General features: G+C 29.6%; 1 protein-coding gene across 1 annotated transcript in view; it reads right to left on the bottom strand.

The window, feature by feature from the left end:
• Positions 1 to 1,032: 1,032 nt before the first annotated feature.
• The window catches only part of LOC147816686 (coatomer subunit gamma-2-like), a 21,008-nt gene continuing 2,895 nt past the window's right edge, over positions 1,033 to 19,145 (bottom strand). Inside the window, exons 3-8 of the mRNA XM_087157199.1 lie at positions 16,380 to 16,548; positions 5,587 to 5,616; positions 5,422 to 5,507; positions 2,602 to 2,661; positions 2,071 to 2,167; positions 1,033 to 1,161 (exon numbers count right to left, since the gene is read on the bottom strand). Coding sequence (XP_087013325.1) covers positions 5,597 to 5,616; positions 16,380 to 16,548 — 189 coding nt within the window. The 3' untranslated portion in view covers positions 1,033 to 1,161; positions 2,071 to 2,167; positions 2,602 to 2,661; positions 5,422 to 5,507; positions 5,587 to 5,596. The remainder of the gene's footprint in view (positions 1,162 to 2,070; positions 2,168 to 2,601; positions 2,662 to 5,421; positions 5,508 to 5,586; positions 5,617 to 16,379; positions 16,549 to 19,145) is intronic.

Raw genomic sequence — 19,145 nt, 5'->3', positions numbered from 1 at the left:
ATTTCGCTTCAGCCAACAGACAATTTATTCAAAATAGTATGCAACTTGATCTCTGTAATGGCGATCATAAACTTTTTATGCATTAGACTAGCACATAAAAAATTTAAATTTGTGTAAATTAAAAAAAGTTAAAGTGAATATTTTTGCAGCATAAAGTCTAAAAGTAGATTTCCCTAATTTTAAAATAGGTTACAGTTATTTAATTGCATTATTGCTCCGCGAGCCGAATACTCCCCGTGTAACAAATAGTGACTGATGCACGTTAAATCCGTCGAATCACAAAGTCCTTCATGTTCCCATAACAAATCATAACTCTGGGGGGTACGGATTTAGGAGTTTCTTGTCTTCTGGATTGGTTCAAAATTACAAGGCTATAGAGCTGAATATTAGCAGTCGTGAACCCAAAAACTTGGGTCAGCTGTTCAACGATGGTTATAAAAAAATTTATACCAATCTTATTAGTTTAAATCAAATTTCACAATATACAAAACTAATGTCAATTTTTTTAATTACAAAATGGTGCAGATTTCATATCAGTAAAAAAAAAATTATTTCAGTAAGTAAAAAATTCAATACAGTTTACATATAGGACATTTGCTATAAATAAAATGTTTCTAAAAAAAAAACAACTTTATCCTAGCTGGCCCAAAACAATTTTGTTTTATACTAGAATACATATTTGTTAAGCTACACGAGGACCACCATTCCACTGTGTGTGCAGTTCAGCGCTATTTTGCACTGATTATTTGTAAAACTCTATATTCAAAATAGACGAGAATAAGAAAAGTTAATCAAGAAGTATGTTAAGTTGAGTTTTAATCGCTAAAGCTTAAAATTCTGCCATTTGTTGAATTGACTTGTTAATTATTTCTGATTAGTTGCTTAGTGTAATAATCATGTATTTGCTCTTTTTTTTCTTTTCAGTTGAAGGTCTATCAAACAAATTATTTAAAATAATTTGTAAAAATATAAAAGTTTAGTTATTGGAGTTTATGCATATAAATTAAATACAAACTAGAAAACTAAGTAAATAAAGTTAAAAATAGAAAATTTAATACCAAGCACTGGTTCAACATAATCTACAGTATATCCTGCATCATTTCTGTAGGTTCCAATTTCTTTTCTTTGTAACTGCACATTGCAAAAGTATACGGTGGATAACTGTTGGATAACTTATAATATTAAAAGATAATAATTCTAAAGAAAGACACATGCATAAGTTTAACAAATTGAAAAAAGATTATAGCAAAGCAAGATATAAGGTCTAAATATTTTGCATGTTTTCTTTAGCAAATATCTATATTTTTATTGAATTAATACTGATGCTAATATAACATAGGGATTAAGCAAACTATAAATAATATACTATATAGCAAGAATTTGATATTGCTCTATTACTTTGGGGGAAAAAACAAATACTAGTTTGAACATAACATACCCCAAAAAATGCAAGTTATTATATTAATAATAAAAGCTGATAGATATTTTTCATTTTAGTTTTTATTTTGTTTCTCAAAACTCACATTTGAAAAATAATACAACTAAATACTAATCACCTAAATTATTCATAAATTGAAAAGCAAATAATTAGACAATAGCAAATTCTTTAAAATCTGAAACAGTCTAAACTAACTACTATTTTAAAACTAGAATAGTTAAAAAAAATGAGTTTAATGTAATTTTCTTAATGATATATGACAGTGTTGGTGACATTTGAACAACATTCCTATATAATTGTCAAAATTAGCCAGTAAGTGATCAATTTACAGTTTGTTTTCAAATTTTTGCAAGTGCAATGTTTTTTAAAATTTGTTTACTTATTAAAAAAGTATCTAATTACCAACTATATAAGTTAACAATGAGTAACAAAGTTGTTAAAAATCATTGTTATTCCCATAAAATAAAAATTTATTTTAAAAGCAGATTCTCAATTTGTATGTTACTGTTATAATATAAATAGAAAAAATAACACAAAATTTGGAAAATTTTTATGTTTTTTTTTTTTGCAACTGATTAGTCATGGATCAGGGAACATTTTAAGACATTTTAATAAACAATAAAAACACATACCTAAACCAGCAAAAAAAATCTTCTTTCTCAAACTTGCTTTCCTTGCACAAATAAATACTTGTGAAATAATTTTCATTAAAACATAATGCACTCATTTCTGAAAAAAATATTAAGTATGAATATGAATTGACAATAAAAATCAAACCAATAAATAAATTTTTGGTGACATTTCATGTCTTGATAAAAAAATAATCCGAAAGTATTTATCTAGTTTTGATAAGGCCTTTTCAAATTCTTATCCTCTGCTGAAAATAAAATAAAAGTTTTGATCGTTGATTTAAGCTAAATTTTGATAATTATTCAATTCTTAGAAGTTTCAAATAAAACTAGAATTCCTGGGTGTCGTTGGCAGGGTACAGACGATGGGTATATGTGCACTACAATAATTAGATATCTCTCAAAGTCCCCCTAAATATTTCAAACAAATCAAGGAAGTTTTTCGTTAATCATCAACAGTCAGCAAGCCGCTCGTTGCGCACCCCTATAATTAGACCAAAGAAAAAAAATTCTACATATATTAATTTTACATACCGTAAAAATTTTTTTGAAGAGTTTTAGACCAGTAAGGAGCAAACACTGAATGAGGAGAACCTGAAAAGTAATTTAATTTCAATAAAAGGGCAAAACATTTGACTGAAACGTGAAAATATGATTTAAAATTTTTTTATTTTTAACTAAAAAAAGTATTACCATAGAATTTAAATTAATCTGAGCTCGAGATAACATAGAAGCAACAGAGTTTCCAATTAAAAAATGAAAAAGGTAAAAATCTTTAACATTCAAAGTTATTGTCAACAATTTAGGATTAACAGAAACATATCTTAAATTGAAAAAATCACAACCAGAGCTCAAAGCTAACTCTAACTAAATAACTACAACCGCTAAAATTTGATTCAGACCATTATAAAATAAATAATATATGACTTCTTTGGCCAGTAATTGATGTTACCGATTGGTACGCTATTTTGGTTATATGAATTTTGGTCACAAAATAGCATATTTCTTCATAATTAGGAATGAAGTTCCATCTGATGATTCCATATTCTATTATTGTCCATATTCCATATTATATTATTGTCCATATTATATTATTATCGATATTGTAAATAATCTATTCTCCATTTATTTGTTTCTTTTTATTCTCTACATTTTATGATTTTATATAGAGACAAGCAAATAGACCATTGAAATTATGTATGAATTAGCAATATATTTTTGTTACTTGTCCGTTGTACCTATGACAAAATTTTCTTAATTAACCATGATTACAATAAAGTATCAATCAGAACAAGTTGGAACTGGAGCCAACTCAAGAACAATAGATTCTTCCATTATACAGTGAATAAAATTAAAAATGATTATTAATGCAAGAGAAAATAAGCTTTAGGGTTAAAAAAAGTTTTTAGAAAACAAAAATCACGCATATTTTTTAAAACAAAACTAATTGTTATTTGCTTTTGAGTAAATATTTTTCTTGCATCATCATTTTGTAAATTCTTTAATAATAAAACACACCAAAGATGCAGAAAAGAAGTATGTATTCATATTTCACAAAAAATACAAAAATTATTTAGCAAGCTGTAATGGCTCGGGGTAAGAGTCCCCTTGTCGTCAGGCTAACCATGGGAGGTTTTCGTGGTTTTCCTCTCTATGTAAAGCAAATACGGGCTAGTTCCATCAAAAAGACCTCGGTAAATTTCTCCCGATGTTTGATCTATGAGTTCCCTTGTCTCCTGCATTGGGTTCAAAATTAAAAGGTTGCGGAAATGAATATTAGCAGTCGTAAACCCAAAATTGGATTGGCTGTTCAACAAGGGTTACAAAAATAAATTTTTAGCAAAAACATATGACGCTTTAATTCATAATGAAAAAATAAATTATCTTATTAAAGATCAAGCAAATTTTGCAAAGGAAAAAAAAAATATTCAAAATTATAATCTTTAAAATAACCAAACCTCAGATCTTTCACTTCAAAAACAATAACTCAGCACCCAAATGTTCTAAAAATCACGCATTTCCAAACATCATATCTCATATTTCTAGATTCTTATGCTTCCATCTTAATGACAACCAGCATTAAACAAAGCTTTCCTTTTTGTTGGTTTGTGGTTTTAAATCATTATACTGATAACAAATACAAAATACATGAAATGCAAATGCACCGAGTACTTATCATCTGCATATTTTTAACATTTACGCTTGTACTGCTTCAAAAAGAAAAAAAAATATTCGGAAAAATCAACTACAGCTAAGCTTAAACAGCATTGCATACTCACACGAGAAAGAAACAAAGGACATTAAAAAACATTAAAAAAGCAAATGAAAAAACTTTAATAGCCTCAGTGACTACTCATTTTATAATAAATCAAAGTCGTAATAGAAGTAATAATATCTGTTACACAATTAAAAATGACAATAATAATCTGAAAACAAAAATAACAGCCCCCAGCGGCAAAAATTAGCAGAAAATTAAATAATTTACGATATTAGAGGAAAACAACATCCTCATATGTCGGCCTCTCACCGAAGAATTCAAAAAAATGGTGTGTGGCTCACGAGACCAAATCTAGAGCTATCATGTAATGAACCTGACATTATTAACTATATTAAACAGCAAAGAATAAAATGGGCAGGACATGTTATCAGAATGGATGGAGACCGTACCACGAAAAGAGTTTTCAATGCCAGACCAGTCGGCACACGAGATGGATAGATTATAGTCTATCTAGAATCTACAAACTAAGGCAAACAACGATAAAGAGCACGAAAATATTTATGAAATGCAGACAGCTGTTTTGGATGCTCAAAGGGCAACCTTCATCAGTGCAACAGTGTTGCAATGATGAAGTATTTTTGCAATATTTTTGTGCTCTTTATCGTTGTTTGCCTTAGTTTGTATTTTAGCACAAAGGTCGCCCACTTGTGTATTTATCTAGAATCTATCTTGAGAATTTGGAATCTATCTAGAAAATCTGAGATGGATAGATGGCCCAGAAAAAAAAACTTTCCGTCTCAAAAACTATATACTGGAAAACGCTAGCAGGAAAAAGGTTAGCCAAGAAAAAACTTCTTGAGAAGGCTAAGGTCCACCCTGGGCTGTCGAGCCATTGATGATGATGAACAAAATTTAAATTTTAGAACAGCAGAATTCCAATAAATTTTTGTCAGAACATAAATCATTTATTTTCTGAAGTTCACGATTTAATGGAAAAATTACATGCCTCACTAAATTTAAAACAGTATAAGTAAAATAAACTGATTACAAAACCAATGCAAAAAGCTACAGCAATAAAGGGAATATCTTAAAATAAATATAATTAATAACATAATGGAACATTATTAAAACAATACCTATTGATTTCATTACACAGTCTAATCAACAGCTTTTTAGATTCCGATAACACAACATCTTCAACTGGTAATGAACAGACAACAGCCTGGAAATGAAATAAAATTAATATAATACGATACAATTCATAGACAATTAAGAGCAAATTAAATAAATGTTTGAATTACCTTAACTAATTTACCAAACTTCCCTTTCACCTAAAATAAACAATAATAAAAGTTTATAACATTAAATATAACATTAAAAAATGTCAAAACCATTTCAAGAAAATAATTTGAAATACATATATGTTGGCATAATAATGCGTAATTTAAATTTTATATTCCTTTTTAAATTTAAAAACTTTTTTTTGAAAAAAATATATTTCAAATCCATTTTTTAATTAATACTAAAAGAAGTGATGCTAACATCCATATAAAAAGTTTAAGCGTATAACCAGATATCCTGCAGTTTTAGTAGAAATCATAATAAATAGATAGAATTGAGAATAGAATTTAATAATAAGAATTTAGGTAGAATTTACTGTAGCGCTTTCTTTTTGTAGCCAGAGGAAACATTTCTATGTGTCTCACATTCCAATCAAACGAAAATGTGGCACAAATTCCATTTAGAAACTTTAGAAACTTGAATTTACAAAGGAGTGTAAAAAATATACAAGTTAACAAGGAATTTTACATTTGATAATTAGTTTGAAAATCAGTAACTGTTATACTTGAAGTAAAAGATACGCTACTTGCAATACTCAGGTATGCAACTAAAAAGTTGAATTCAACAAATGCATTTAACATCAAACATCATTCATCTAAAGCATGCACATTTATATGTAAAACATGTACAAATTATTTATTACATATGCTCTTACTATAGAAAGTTTTTTTTAGATTTTTTTAATAGACATTTTCACAATTTTGCTAAAAACTGAAAGAGACGCATCACACACACTAAAATGGCACTTAAAATCAAGAAGACCCTCTAATAATAGAGGAAAAGAAATACTTTGTTACGTAATTGTAAAAACAACCAGTTTAAATGTTATTTGTAACAAATTTATGTAAACAGATAACTTTCAAGATTATGCATAATAACTGTTAATGTATTGTTGCACTTATGCCAATTCAAATCCATACAAAGCTATAATAAGCTTTCTTCTTATACATAATGTGATATGAATATTCTTTAACTTTTTTTTTGTTCCTAAAAGATTTAATTTAAATTAATAACTTTATAATGCATTATTGTTATTATAGAAAACCAAACTATTTTCGTTTTTAAAATGAATGTTAAATGCCTTTATTTTCCCTTTTTTTCTTCAAGAAATAAGCAATTTGTGAAATACTTAAAATAAAAATAATTTAAATACTGTGTCAATATTTGTGACGTTTAATATTCTTTTAATTAATTTATAAAATGCAATTTTTAGTAATCTAATGTTAGCCTATGAGAAATAAATTAATAAAAAAAATTTTAAAAAAAATTAAAATGCATGCTTTTTAACAAAGAAATTTCAAAATAAAAATGGAAATTAATAGAAAATTTGAGAAACATCTCAATAAAAAGGAAATTCAGAAGAAAAGAAAACTCCAATTCTTTGACAATTGTAGCAGGCTTTAAAGTTCATGAAAATATTATAAACACAGTTGCTAGAGAAAATAATTTTACAAATCATAAATGAATTCATATTTCTAAATTAAGCTTAAAAACATAGTTTGTGGAAGTTTATTTATGAACTATGTTTGACGGTGCACTTGTATCAAAATAATTTTCCTTTCTTTAGTCTTTTGCTATTTTAGATCTTCATATTAATTTCAAATTTGAATGCAAATTGCATCTCATTTTTTCAACTGTTTAAATACAATTGTATGTTATATGAAGTTTCAGAATAGAAACCATGTCTCAGATTAATATTTTTATTTCATTACAAAGCATTTATTTTTTTTCTTATTTCATTTTAAGAACATTTAAGGTATGTTTCTCTTGGGCATTTTTCATTAGAGAATTACTTTTAAAAATACAGAAGTAATTTGGTAATTTTTCTAAACCTTAAAATGAGTATGACACTGGATTTAAAAAAAAAAACATTCGAAACAAATAATGTTAGTATCAAACCATGATATGAGTCAAAAACAAACTAAGAAAAATTCAAGAAATTTTCTTTAACAAAATCATACTGCCTATGTTCAGATATTGACAATTTTCTGTCAGAAATTCGGCTATCATTATAATGAAAAATTATTATTTACAAACTGCTTATATACATTCTATATTTTCCCCTCAAAAAATGTTTACTATCTTAAGCGAAAAAGGAGTGGGAGTGAAAGATTGACTATACGAGGACTTACAATAACTCAGATATATATACCAGAATCAGAGTCATATCCAAACAAAGGCTAGGGGAAGGGTGATTTCATAATGTTAAAAACTTTGAGTGAGGACAGTAAAATAAAAATGAGGGAAATATTGATGATTTTTTTCATCTTCCTCTTTGATGCGTTGGATATGTTTCAAAAGTTACATATTCTAAAACATTTTGAAACATTCCGTGTGGATGATTATAACCAAATGCGACAATTTAGTGCAATTGCCACACAAACATGAAAGTTATAAAATTAATTGCCATAAAATTTAAAAATCCGTAGTTTTTTGAAAATTGAAATCAACAGAAAAAAAAATCTCATTTTGAAACATAGAAAATTAAGCACTTTTGACAGCTTTTAAGAAGCGTTTATTAAAAATAAGCAATTTTTAAGAACTCTACGCTTCCTGTTTATTTTCTCATTTACTTACAATTGAAACTTTACACAAGCTATTGACTGAGTCCACACAGGCAGAAAAGGTAAAAATTCGAACCATACATCAAAAAGTAGGACAGTTTAAGAAAGTTAAAAAAAAAAAATCTGACAACTAAATTCCTTTATATAATATTACATTGTTATCTTGCAAAAATTACAGATTTAATACAAGTCATGATCTGGTAGATCCTTTAAATTCAAACAAGGTGACATATAAAGTGTAATCAGGGGTCTGTCTGGTTTTTTAATGAGGTACTCATTTTGTGAAAATTTAGACATAATTTGTGAAAATTAAAAATTATAATAAAAGCTCAACACAAAAATATTGCAAAATACGAAAATACTTTCAAAAATTGTCCCTTCAAATAAAAATCCTTTATGACTAAATTTCAGTATATTTTTCCCCATTTAAAAAATATAATTTTGCTATTGTTATATTGTGGGCTTAAAATTGCATCCAATTTCAAAATTCCATAAAAATCATTGTCCATACATGAATTTCAACTTGAATTTAATAAAAACATGCATTTAACGCTACTAGCAGTTCAACGCTACATGCATTTAACGACAAACATGCATTTAACGCTAATCAGCTACTAGCAATTTTCATTTACGTTATTTAAAATTCAAGCTAAGATTTTTTTATTTTCTTAATATGGCCTAAAAGGAATTTAAAGAACTAGAAAGTCCTAGATACTTCAATTTTTTTAAATATTCTGGAATATGGTCTTTTTTTTTCTTTTTCGAAAACCGATTAAGTTCAATTTCTGAATTCGAACACATCGTTTCTTGAAAAACAACCTCTTGTGCTCTTTTTGTTAAAAATTTATAGCCTTATAGTTCGGAACAATAATCCACGAAATTAATGAGTAACGTTTATGCGTGTTAATTAGTTAATATAACACTTTACTGTATGAAAAACTTTATATCAAAACTAGTAAACACTTTGAAAAAAGGAACTTAAATTCTTTTTTTTATTTTTAAAGAGAGTTGAAATTTCTTGTTTTGATAAGTGGCTGGCAAGGAACGTAATAAATGAATTACAAAGATCTGATCTATTAAGTATTTTTTTCTCATGTTAGCTTTTACACATTACCAACTTTTTACTCTTACAAAATATAGTTTTATACTTAATTATTACTCACAGCTCCAGTTATTCATATCGTGTTTTAATATATTACTATTAAAGGAAAAAATTAAAAAGAAATTGCACAATAGGTATATTTAAAGGCAATATGTAAGATATAGTTGAAATGCCATGATGGTTTAGGGTATAGAGCGCTTGTCTTTCAATGAGGTGAAAATGGTGCGAGTTCCTGTGATGACTGGTCGATTCGAAATCCTCACCCAGCATGCATCGACCCTAGTGCTGGCAAAAAATATCCTCAGTGGCAGAAGGATCATCGGTTAGAGTACCCTTGCCGTCAGATTAACCGTGGAAGGTTTTCGTGGTTTTCCTCTCAGTGTAATGCAAATGCGTGTTAGTTCTATAAAAAAGTCCTCCTTAAAGGCAAATTTCTTCCAATACTTTATTGTCGCGTGTCCTCTAGTTGAGGTTCAAAATTAAAAGGCTACGTCGTTGAACGTTGGTAATCGCAAATCCAAAATCGGGTCTGCTGTTCTACGACGGTTATAAAATAAAATTGTCAAAGAAAATCACGTTGGCGCAGTGGAAAAGAAATTCCCTTCCCTACCGATACCACTTATGACCCTAATACTACAAATTTGCATTTTACCTTTAAACGTTAGCCCGCGATAATTGGCAAAATAACAAAATAAGTTATAGATAACTTTTGACACATAAAACACAATATTTTACCTTTAAACATCAGCCCTTTTTATTTTCTAGCCGGCCTTGAGCATTGAATCCGTAGCGAATGTCAGCTCCAATATGCGGTCAAGCATTGGGGCAAACTAGCCTTCTGGAAGGACTTTTTAATGGAACTAACCCACATTTGTGATATATGGAGTAGGAAACCACGAAAACATCCTACGATCAGCCCGGAAGCAAGGGTACAACATTGGTTCATTGTAGGAAGTCGTTAGTTTATAAAAATGAAGGAACATTTAGTATCTTTCATAAGCATTGCTTATTACCTTCCTCCCCTTTCGTCAGAAAAAAATAAACTTAGAAGCTTTCATTATATTGCAAAAACCAGAAATTTCATGCAGCACGAAATTAAAATTTTTACTAAAACTATGATGTATTGTATAACAAAATACAGATCAATTTTATGATCTAACTTAACCTCATCATAAAAACAATCTATTTTGCAAAATGCATGGGAAACAATTAGATTTCATATGAAATTATTATTATTTCAAAAGGTTTTTTAGATTATAAATAAATTTAAATTAATAAATTATAATATTAATAAATAAATTTAAAAAAATATTAATAAAGTTTGAATTTAGCAAAAAAATTGCATTTATTGGATTTTATTGGATTTTTGTTCAATTTATATAAGCTTTTTTTCTTCTTTTTCTTTAAAACATTTGCAAGCAAAATTATCTGATAAAAAGTATTAACAGAGTTGCCACTCATATCTGTAAAAAAAATCCCTATGTTTCCCCTGCACATATTATGCACAACATATTAAGAGGATATACGCATTCACTGTGTTCTTGTGAACTATATTAGGATAAAGATGCCAGTTTTAGTTGCTATAAAACTTGGAGAATTAAGAAACAACTAAACATAAAACAGATAATGCTATAGAAAAAGAAATAATATAATATAGCTGAATTATCATCTTTAAATATCCCATAGACTGAGTTTTGAGAGGACTGAATTTTTTAAAAGGAAATAAAATTCCCAGTTTGTAAGGAAAAATACAAAATTTCCTGCCTTTTCCTGCTATTTCAGCTGATTTTTTAAATCCCCTGTATTTTACCTGTGGAGTGGCAACGCTGATTAACAGTTTTTAATATTATACGAAAACAATGAAATAGCTAAAATAGTTATTATTTAAAACGAAATTTTTTAAACGAAGTATGGACTGCAAAACTGGTGCGTAGCCTAATCGTTCAACAAAAAATAAGCACCTTTTAAGTACTTTAAGCACGCAAAAAGTATTTTTAAGCTCTATGTACATTAACAAAACGCAAAATAATTTGACTAATAATTTGACTTTACATGATCCTGCTAAAATAACAAGTTTCCGAAAAATAACTCTTTTCTCGATTATATTAGCCATTATAAAACGATCAAGAAATTTTGTGGTTCAATATTGGTGGGGGGGGGAATGGTGCCTGAAATTGATAATATCATGCAAACTGCAGCAGAGCTGTATATGCGGACTCCCCAGTATTTTATCAAGCATGTAAAATAATGGGTGCTTTCACCGATAAGCTATGGACCGATAGTATGCCGAAATAGATTGTGGTTGAATGAATTGTGAAAACGTTGAATAGAACAATGCGAAAAATACCCTTTAAAATATTTTTAATCACTTTTCAACAAACAAAACTCATAATTAAGATCTGTGCAGTAATAAAAATTATTTTTTTAATTGTTTAAAGTTTTTAATTTACGAGCATAAAAGCAACAAAATTCAAAAACATTTTATGAATTTAAATAATCCTAATAAAATAACTAGTTTCTGACAAATATTTCAGAGAGAGAAAATCATTTCTCAATAACTCGCCAATAATGGATCGCTTAAGTGTGGGTTAGGAGCAACAAAAACACTTCGATTTTGAAAATGTTGGAGTTAGGACAGGTTAGTTTTGTATGTCCCATAATACTTCAGTCTGACCACCAGAAATGTTATAAAATAGACTTTTTGGATCTGCTTTGCTGAGAAGAAGGTACTATTGTGAGGGATGCACAATGTGAAGTTCATGATGAATAGGGAATGTGTTTCTTTGTGATGCCATTATTAATGGATAAACTTCTCAATTTTGATGAATAAAAATTGGTGAAAACGTGACTGCTCATTTTCTTAACATAAAAAGACTTTACTTTTCCCTATTAACAGGGCTCAAACTCAGAATGGCATATAATATTTTGCTTTTTCATTGCTTTAAATAATTTTTTTAACATTTAACTTTCACAGAATTCAAATTAATACAAATTTGAGGTGTGCATACCATATTTTATATAGATATATAATATGAAATTATGCAAAAATTTACTATTAAATTAAAAAAAAGGTAACACAGGGTTGCTCCTCAAATCTGGAAAACGAATTCCTTGTGCTTTCCCTGTGCATATTATACGCAATACATTAAGAGGAAACACAATTACTGTGTTGGGTTAACTATACTAACTTTAATTGAGGGAAAAATTTAGAGCAAAAAAAGGAACAGCTGAACATACTTAAATAACTCACAGATAACGCTTTAAGTGGGCACCATTTTTTAAAAGACGAAAATAAGAACTAAAATTCCTTGCTTTTCCCAGTTTGTAAAGAAAAAAAAAATCTGCATTTTTTCCTGTCATTTCAGATAATTTTTAAATTCCCCGTATTTTGACGCTATGGAGTGGCATCCATTTAGTTAAAGAGTATTAAATTAAAAATTACTGCAACTTTGCTCCATTGTAAAATTAAATTGATTTCTTAGAATCAATGTTCTATTTTCTTGGTTAAATTAGAACTAGCCATTATTACCTTTTTTATCATCATTTGAGCCATTAAAATATTTTTGCTCTCAACATTTAAGATTTATTTTAACGTCTTTTTGCTTTTCTAATAGGAGAGAAGATAAATTTTGGACTATCTTGTTGGAAAGATGAGATTTCTTTTCTTTACAAATCTGTCAGCATTGATAGGAAAAAACCCGGTATACTTTACGAAATATAAACTTCAAGATAATTGCTGCATAATGTACGAAATATTTTACACATAAGGAATTTAAGGGATTTTTTTATAGTAATCAAAATAGAACTGCAATATTTTACAGTTATGATTGACATTAAATATACTTTAAATACTATGTATTATGTTTATACATGATTTTGAATATTTAAAGGCATTTAATTCAAAGATAGTTGAAAGAATTTTTCAATTAATTTAAAAAGAGAATCCTCATCCCTAATATACTTAATTATGTTATACTTATTTAATTTTCTAGTAAGCCACAATCTGTGCAAAAATTCTATTTAAATAGGGATTTTTTTCAGGAAACTTGCTCAATTCTAGGAAATTTTTCAAAGATGTACAAAAACCATTAGAATATTAAATAAACCAGTAGACCAGGAGAAACTGGCAAAATCCAGTAGAGTTGGCAGCTATGTTTTTATTTCTATGAAATCAATTTTCTATTTTTTTAAAATTGTTTTTAGAATTGTTCAAAGAGTAGAAAAAAATTACTATTCAATTAGAACTTGATAGGATTAGTTTTTGGTAGTTAAGGGAAAAAAACTTATTTTAAAGAATAAGTTTTTTCCCCGAAGTTTTTAAGTTTGTTTAAGAATAACATTACGTAAACTCTTAAAAACCATAATTTTTACAACTCAACCGTTAGACTGTAATAGACTATGAAATTGTAATATTTAGCACCACTGCATACAATTTGCCAAAAGTAAGAAATCTCCGAGTCATTCATCTAGAGGGCAATTCCATGAAAAAGGGGAAAAGCATTGGAAAATTCAAATAAGAATAATGTTGTCATTTTGGATGTTTTCTGAATTAGAAAGGTTTGAAGTTTGATAATTTATAATGATTTTTTTTGAGAATTTAGTTTTTTAGTGTTGGTAGCCCATTGAACATTGGCATTTGCTTGTTCTGATTTGGGTGAAGAACATGGTCAGATTTTGAAAATCAGTAAGTTAACATTATTTTAATTTCAAAATGTTCCAAAGAATAAATATTGTTTATTACACTTAATAGAATTGTTGTGCAGTTTTAAAATAAGTTTTTGTTGTTAAATTCACTTAATTATATAAATTTCAACTAAACATTAATGCATGTAACGTAAGTTACCAAAAACTAGAAAAAGTTTTTATGTGTAAAAAAGGACAAGTGATACAAAAGTAAGAATAATATTTTTTTTCTTCCTCAGAGGCTAACACTAAATAAGCAGCAATAGTTTTCTTTTCAAATATTACTTATTTATTGTTTTGTGCCCCATTCAATATGTGTAACGTAAGTTACTGACATGTATGCAATGTAAGTTACCAATGTGAAATGAGTTTATTGCTCTTGAAAATTGGCATACAAACTAAATAAGATGTATCCAGTTACAATACCAAAGTTTAAATAAATTATCATTGCCTTAAGATATTAATTTTAATGAAACTCTTGCTTTTAGTTATTAATTTGGGTGTTGGCATTCATACGTTTTCAAAATCGAACGAAATCTTTCAACAGGCACCGGGAGTTAAGGATGTAGTTATAATTAGAGATGCTAATGGTAGCAAAAAAAAAGTACAAGCACGGCATCTTCATCATTCAGTTCAAGAAATGCACCAAATGTTTATGGAAGAAAATCCAGAATGCAAAACTGGAAAAACTAAATTCTTTCAGCTCCGTCCAAAGCATGTCTTGCTTAGTAGCAAACTTCCAGGCAATGTTTGTCTTTGTAAGAATCATGAAAAGTTCGGATTGACTAAGGAAGCCTTCAACAAAATTTATAATGTTCCATCTTTCGAAATTCTTTCGAAATTTATTTTATGTTTAGAAAAAACAGATGAGTGCGAGTCTCTAGAACAGATGAGTGGAGTGTCTAGTCTATTCTCAAAATCTCCACAGATTAAAAATATTAAACAGATCCACAATTTAAGAGTACAAGAAGGCATACCAGAAGAGTTTTTTTTAGTGAAAGATGCTGAAAAAGAAAATGATGAATGCAAGATAAATGCTGAGGGTTGATATATGGTTAGATAGGAGGACATGTTATATCCTGGTGTGGTAATGTCTGTTGCAGAGCAAGAATCTAAAGTCAATGTAATGGCTGCTGTGGGAATCTATTGTAAATGGCCAGAAAAAAGGGTTGTTGTTGTTAATTTACGTCGCACTAGAGCTGCACAATGGGCTATTGGCGATGGTCTGGGAAACATCCCGGAGGATGATCCGAAGACATGCCATCACAATTTTGATCCTCTGCGGAGGGGATGGCACCCCCGCTTCGGTAGCCCGACGACCTGCACGCGAAGTCGAGCACTTTACGGTAGCACAGTTTAACGAGGACCAATACCGCAACACCCTCGGTCCCTACGCAAACTGATCCAAGTGGTCACCCACCCGCACACTGACCGTAGCCAGTGATGCTTGACTTCGCTGATCTGCTGGGAACCGTTTTTTAACGATCAGTCCACTGCGGGACGCCAGAAAAAAGGGATGAAATATTCTACCAGAACGAAAGCATGGTGAAAAGAATTGAGCCCCCTGTACTAGTTAATAACAGAGGACTTAATAAGTTTGCAGTTATGTGTGAATCAAAAGTATCTGAATTAACTTCATGTACACTTTTTCTCCCTTGCACTATACTGTTTAAACAACTTAATTTGCATTTGCACATTATTTGATAAAAGTTTGATACAAAGTGAATTTCGTAACGTAAGTTACTGTAACGTAAGTTACCCACTTAAAAAATTATATTTAATTTAACTTTTGAAATAAAATCTTAAATCTAGGCATAAGAAATATTTAAACATGTCAGAAAAATGATACATATAATCTTAATCATGAAGCTTTTGTATAAGAACAGAATTTTGCCTTCAAGCATATTGCAAATTTATGCCATTCCTTTTTCGGTAACGTAAGTTACCACACTAATTTTAGGCTTTTACACTGTTTAAATTGAAAAATAATTATTATTTTAATTAGATTCCTTCTGGTTTTGATTGTAATTTTAAGAAATCACTTTATTTTAATATGTGTATTCGTATTATTTGTTTGCTTTTAAGTTCTCAATGCAATAAAGTTTATGTGAATGTAACGTAAGTTACCGTGGAATAGCCCAAGACCATGTGGCGGTGACTGTGGTAACGAGGTATAACTATTTTAAGTAGGGCTGTGAGGTCACTGTATAAGACAGATGATGGCTCTGATCTATTGTGTTAACTCTATAGTGAAGTGAAACTACCCTCCCTAAAATGCACTATTCTTGTTTCCATAGCAGCAGATGGCCTCAGACTTCGTGGTGGGGGGGGGGGTTCTTATCGATGACAAATTATATATAGCATGCAGATCTAGTAAAAACATTGAGAATTAAATAAAACTTACCAACTAAAGTATCATTGGGTAAGCTGATGCAGGCATATGCTGCACCAGGAGCACTGTACTGTAATTTTGAGCAAGGAGAGTAACAGACCACTTCAAAACCTTCACTGGGGTCAACCTGAACATAAACGTTCTCCAACACTTGATCTGACAAGGTGTTCGTACAGTCAAACTGAAACAAGAGTGCTTTTCTTAAGCTTTTCAATTATTTTATTACTACATGCAGGAAAATATATTTTGTAGAAAAATTTCATTAATAGATCATTATAACATGCAATATTTTAATATGAATATTTCTGAGAAAACTAAACGGAAAAAATAATTTTGAATTTTTTCTTCTTTTCGTTTTATAATTGAAATGAAAGAGAAGCATATTTTGTGGTGATTCTACTAGATTTTATAAGCTATAAAATCAGGAAACTTTGAATTTTTTAGGAAAAACAGATCCTCATTTAAAACAATATGTCAATTGATTTAAAATAATAACGTTCTGTGGATCAGCGAATAGAAAAGCAATGATCGTCTGATAATTAGGACTGGGTCATAAATCGCAAACTATCAATTTAACGGATACATCGCCATGGTTATATAGTTGCTGTAGTTTCTTGCAAGCATCTGAATGCTGATTTAAGCCGCAGATATAAGAGGATTGTGATTTAGCAATATAACATGCGAGGATCTTCGCAACTAGCTACGAAGATGTATATTTTATCTTGAAAAGAAAACTACGTTGACTTCGTGATGTTGAATGGCAAAGACCGAATTGCATCAGAAGTCGCGACTTTCTGCGAGGATCTGCTTTGAAATGTAGAACACAATGCATAGTTTTTTGATGCACCCTCTTCCTTTGGGCTTTTACATTTGGGCATTACAAACTTACTCTTGAAATTTTTTTTTGATAACTAGAGCTGTTAGGCAAGAAAACAAATATCATTAAAAGGAAGACTTAAAATAAACAATGCATACGATAAGCAGAACGAATTTTGAATACTTTTAGCTTATAAAGTTACTCACAAGTTTTTATGCAGAAGATTAAAGATGATATCAGAATTACAAAAGGAAGAAAACTGTGAACTTCTATGCTAGGAATAATTATAGTAAGTTACTATGCGTGATAATACCTTAAATTAATAAAATAAATTTTATTTCGTATTGAATATAGTGAATAAAAAATAAAAAGGCAGAAAAAAACGGTGATTTTTTAAAGAAAAAATAAAAGTAATTATCTAATAAATAACTCAAAATAATAATTATAATAAATGATTCTCTAAAATAAATAATTCAAAAAATATTTAAATCGTTGATTTTAAATGTTTATTTTAACCAATCCACACTTCATATCTCCCTCCCTTATCACAATTTCAAGATAAGGGCACTTATTTTATTTCAGTAGAACAACATTTCAATCTTCCCTCATCTTTCGTTTCCCCCGATGTATTGTCTTGTTTTGATGATCACGTTCGGGTCACCAATGTGGGGATAGTAGTTATCGACAATGTCAACCTTCATCTGTGAAAAGGTACCCCAACGTAGAATCTAGTTATCATGTCTTATAAACTAGTGAATTGGAATTGTGTTTTGGTAGTGATAGATACACTACAGTACTCCCCATCAGAATTATAGTTATGATAGAATTCGTAGTTGATTCATTGCTGTTTTGTGTGAAGCCGCTGCTGCACTTTTAAGTGCTGATAGTGAGAGCTGTATTAAGTTCACGGTTGTGGTCGCTCCTGTGCTGCCATCGGCAGTCAAGTGTATACAGGCCGATGCTGTGCGTGATAGAGACTGGGTAGCAACCACATTAGAAACTGGATAATGTCACAGTCACAAGTCAACTGTTCACTGTGGACAATTCATCGAAGTAGGCGTGTTTAGATCAAAGTGGTAGTTTCTGTCAATGAAGACGTGTTCACCTCTTTTCCGAAGGTCATCAATGTGGGGAGAGGAGTTATTAACAATGTCAACCTTCATTTATGGAAAGATACCCCAACATAAAATAGAGTTAACATGTCTTATATACTAGTGAATTGGAATTTTGTTTATGTAGTGATATAGCTCGTTCACCAGGAGTTGGCACTTAGCTCCGCCTTCATCACGTGGTATGCGACGATACTATTTCGCTATTTTTGGGAGAAGGTTGTGAGCAATCCTGAACAATGTTGCTATTTGGCGATCGTTTGACAAAAATATTTATTTCGCAAACTTTATGTGCATTTTTTTAACAATGAATATTTCATAAATTTGATGATATTTTACACTATTTTTTATGATATTTCTTTCTTTTGAGTGAATAGTTTGTCCTTTATGAGACATTTCGCTGGGAGAACAACAGTTTTTAAATTTAAACTATATTTAATTAGCTAGTGTAACAAAAGGTATATTAGCAGATGATAAAGCAAAGTAAGTAAAAAAGAATTCACTCTCTGTGTTTGGCGCAAATTAAGGGTTGTCTCAATTTCAACAACGGAGATGTTTTTCCTCTTACTCCCCCGCGCTGAAATGAACTCTGCGTCCGAGGAGGTGGAGCCAAGTCTCAACTCCTGGTGAACGAACTATAGTTACACTACAGTCTCATAACAAATGATATTCTTATTACAGTAAAAGGTCCGGCGGAGACAGTTTTTGAAACTATCAGAGTTTTACATCTATCGTTCACAAATTCCTGTGGCAGAACTTTTTGAGGGTTTTCTGCCACATACCTCTCCAATACTAATATCTTTCTGCTGTGTACTTTAAGTAATGACCAATACACATATTACTAATTTAAAG

This window comes from Parasteatoda tepidariorum, chromosome 1 (assembly GCF_982258835.1).
Source record: "Parasteatoda tepidariorum strain Cologne lab strain chromosome 1, Ptep-v5.0, whole genome shotgun sequence".
Lineage (NCBI taxonomy): Eukaryota > Metazoa > Arthropoda > Arachnida > Araneae > Theridiidae > Parasteatoda > Parasteatoda tepidariorum.
Note: the sequence above shows the minus strand (reverse complement) of the source record. Positions and strands in the feature narration are given on the sequence as shown.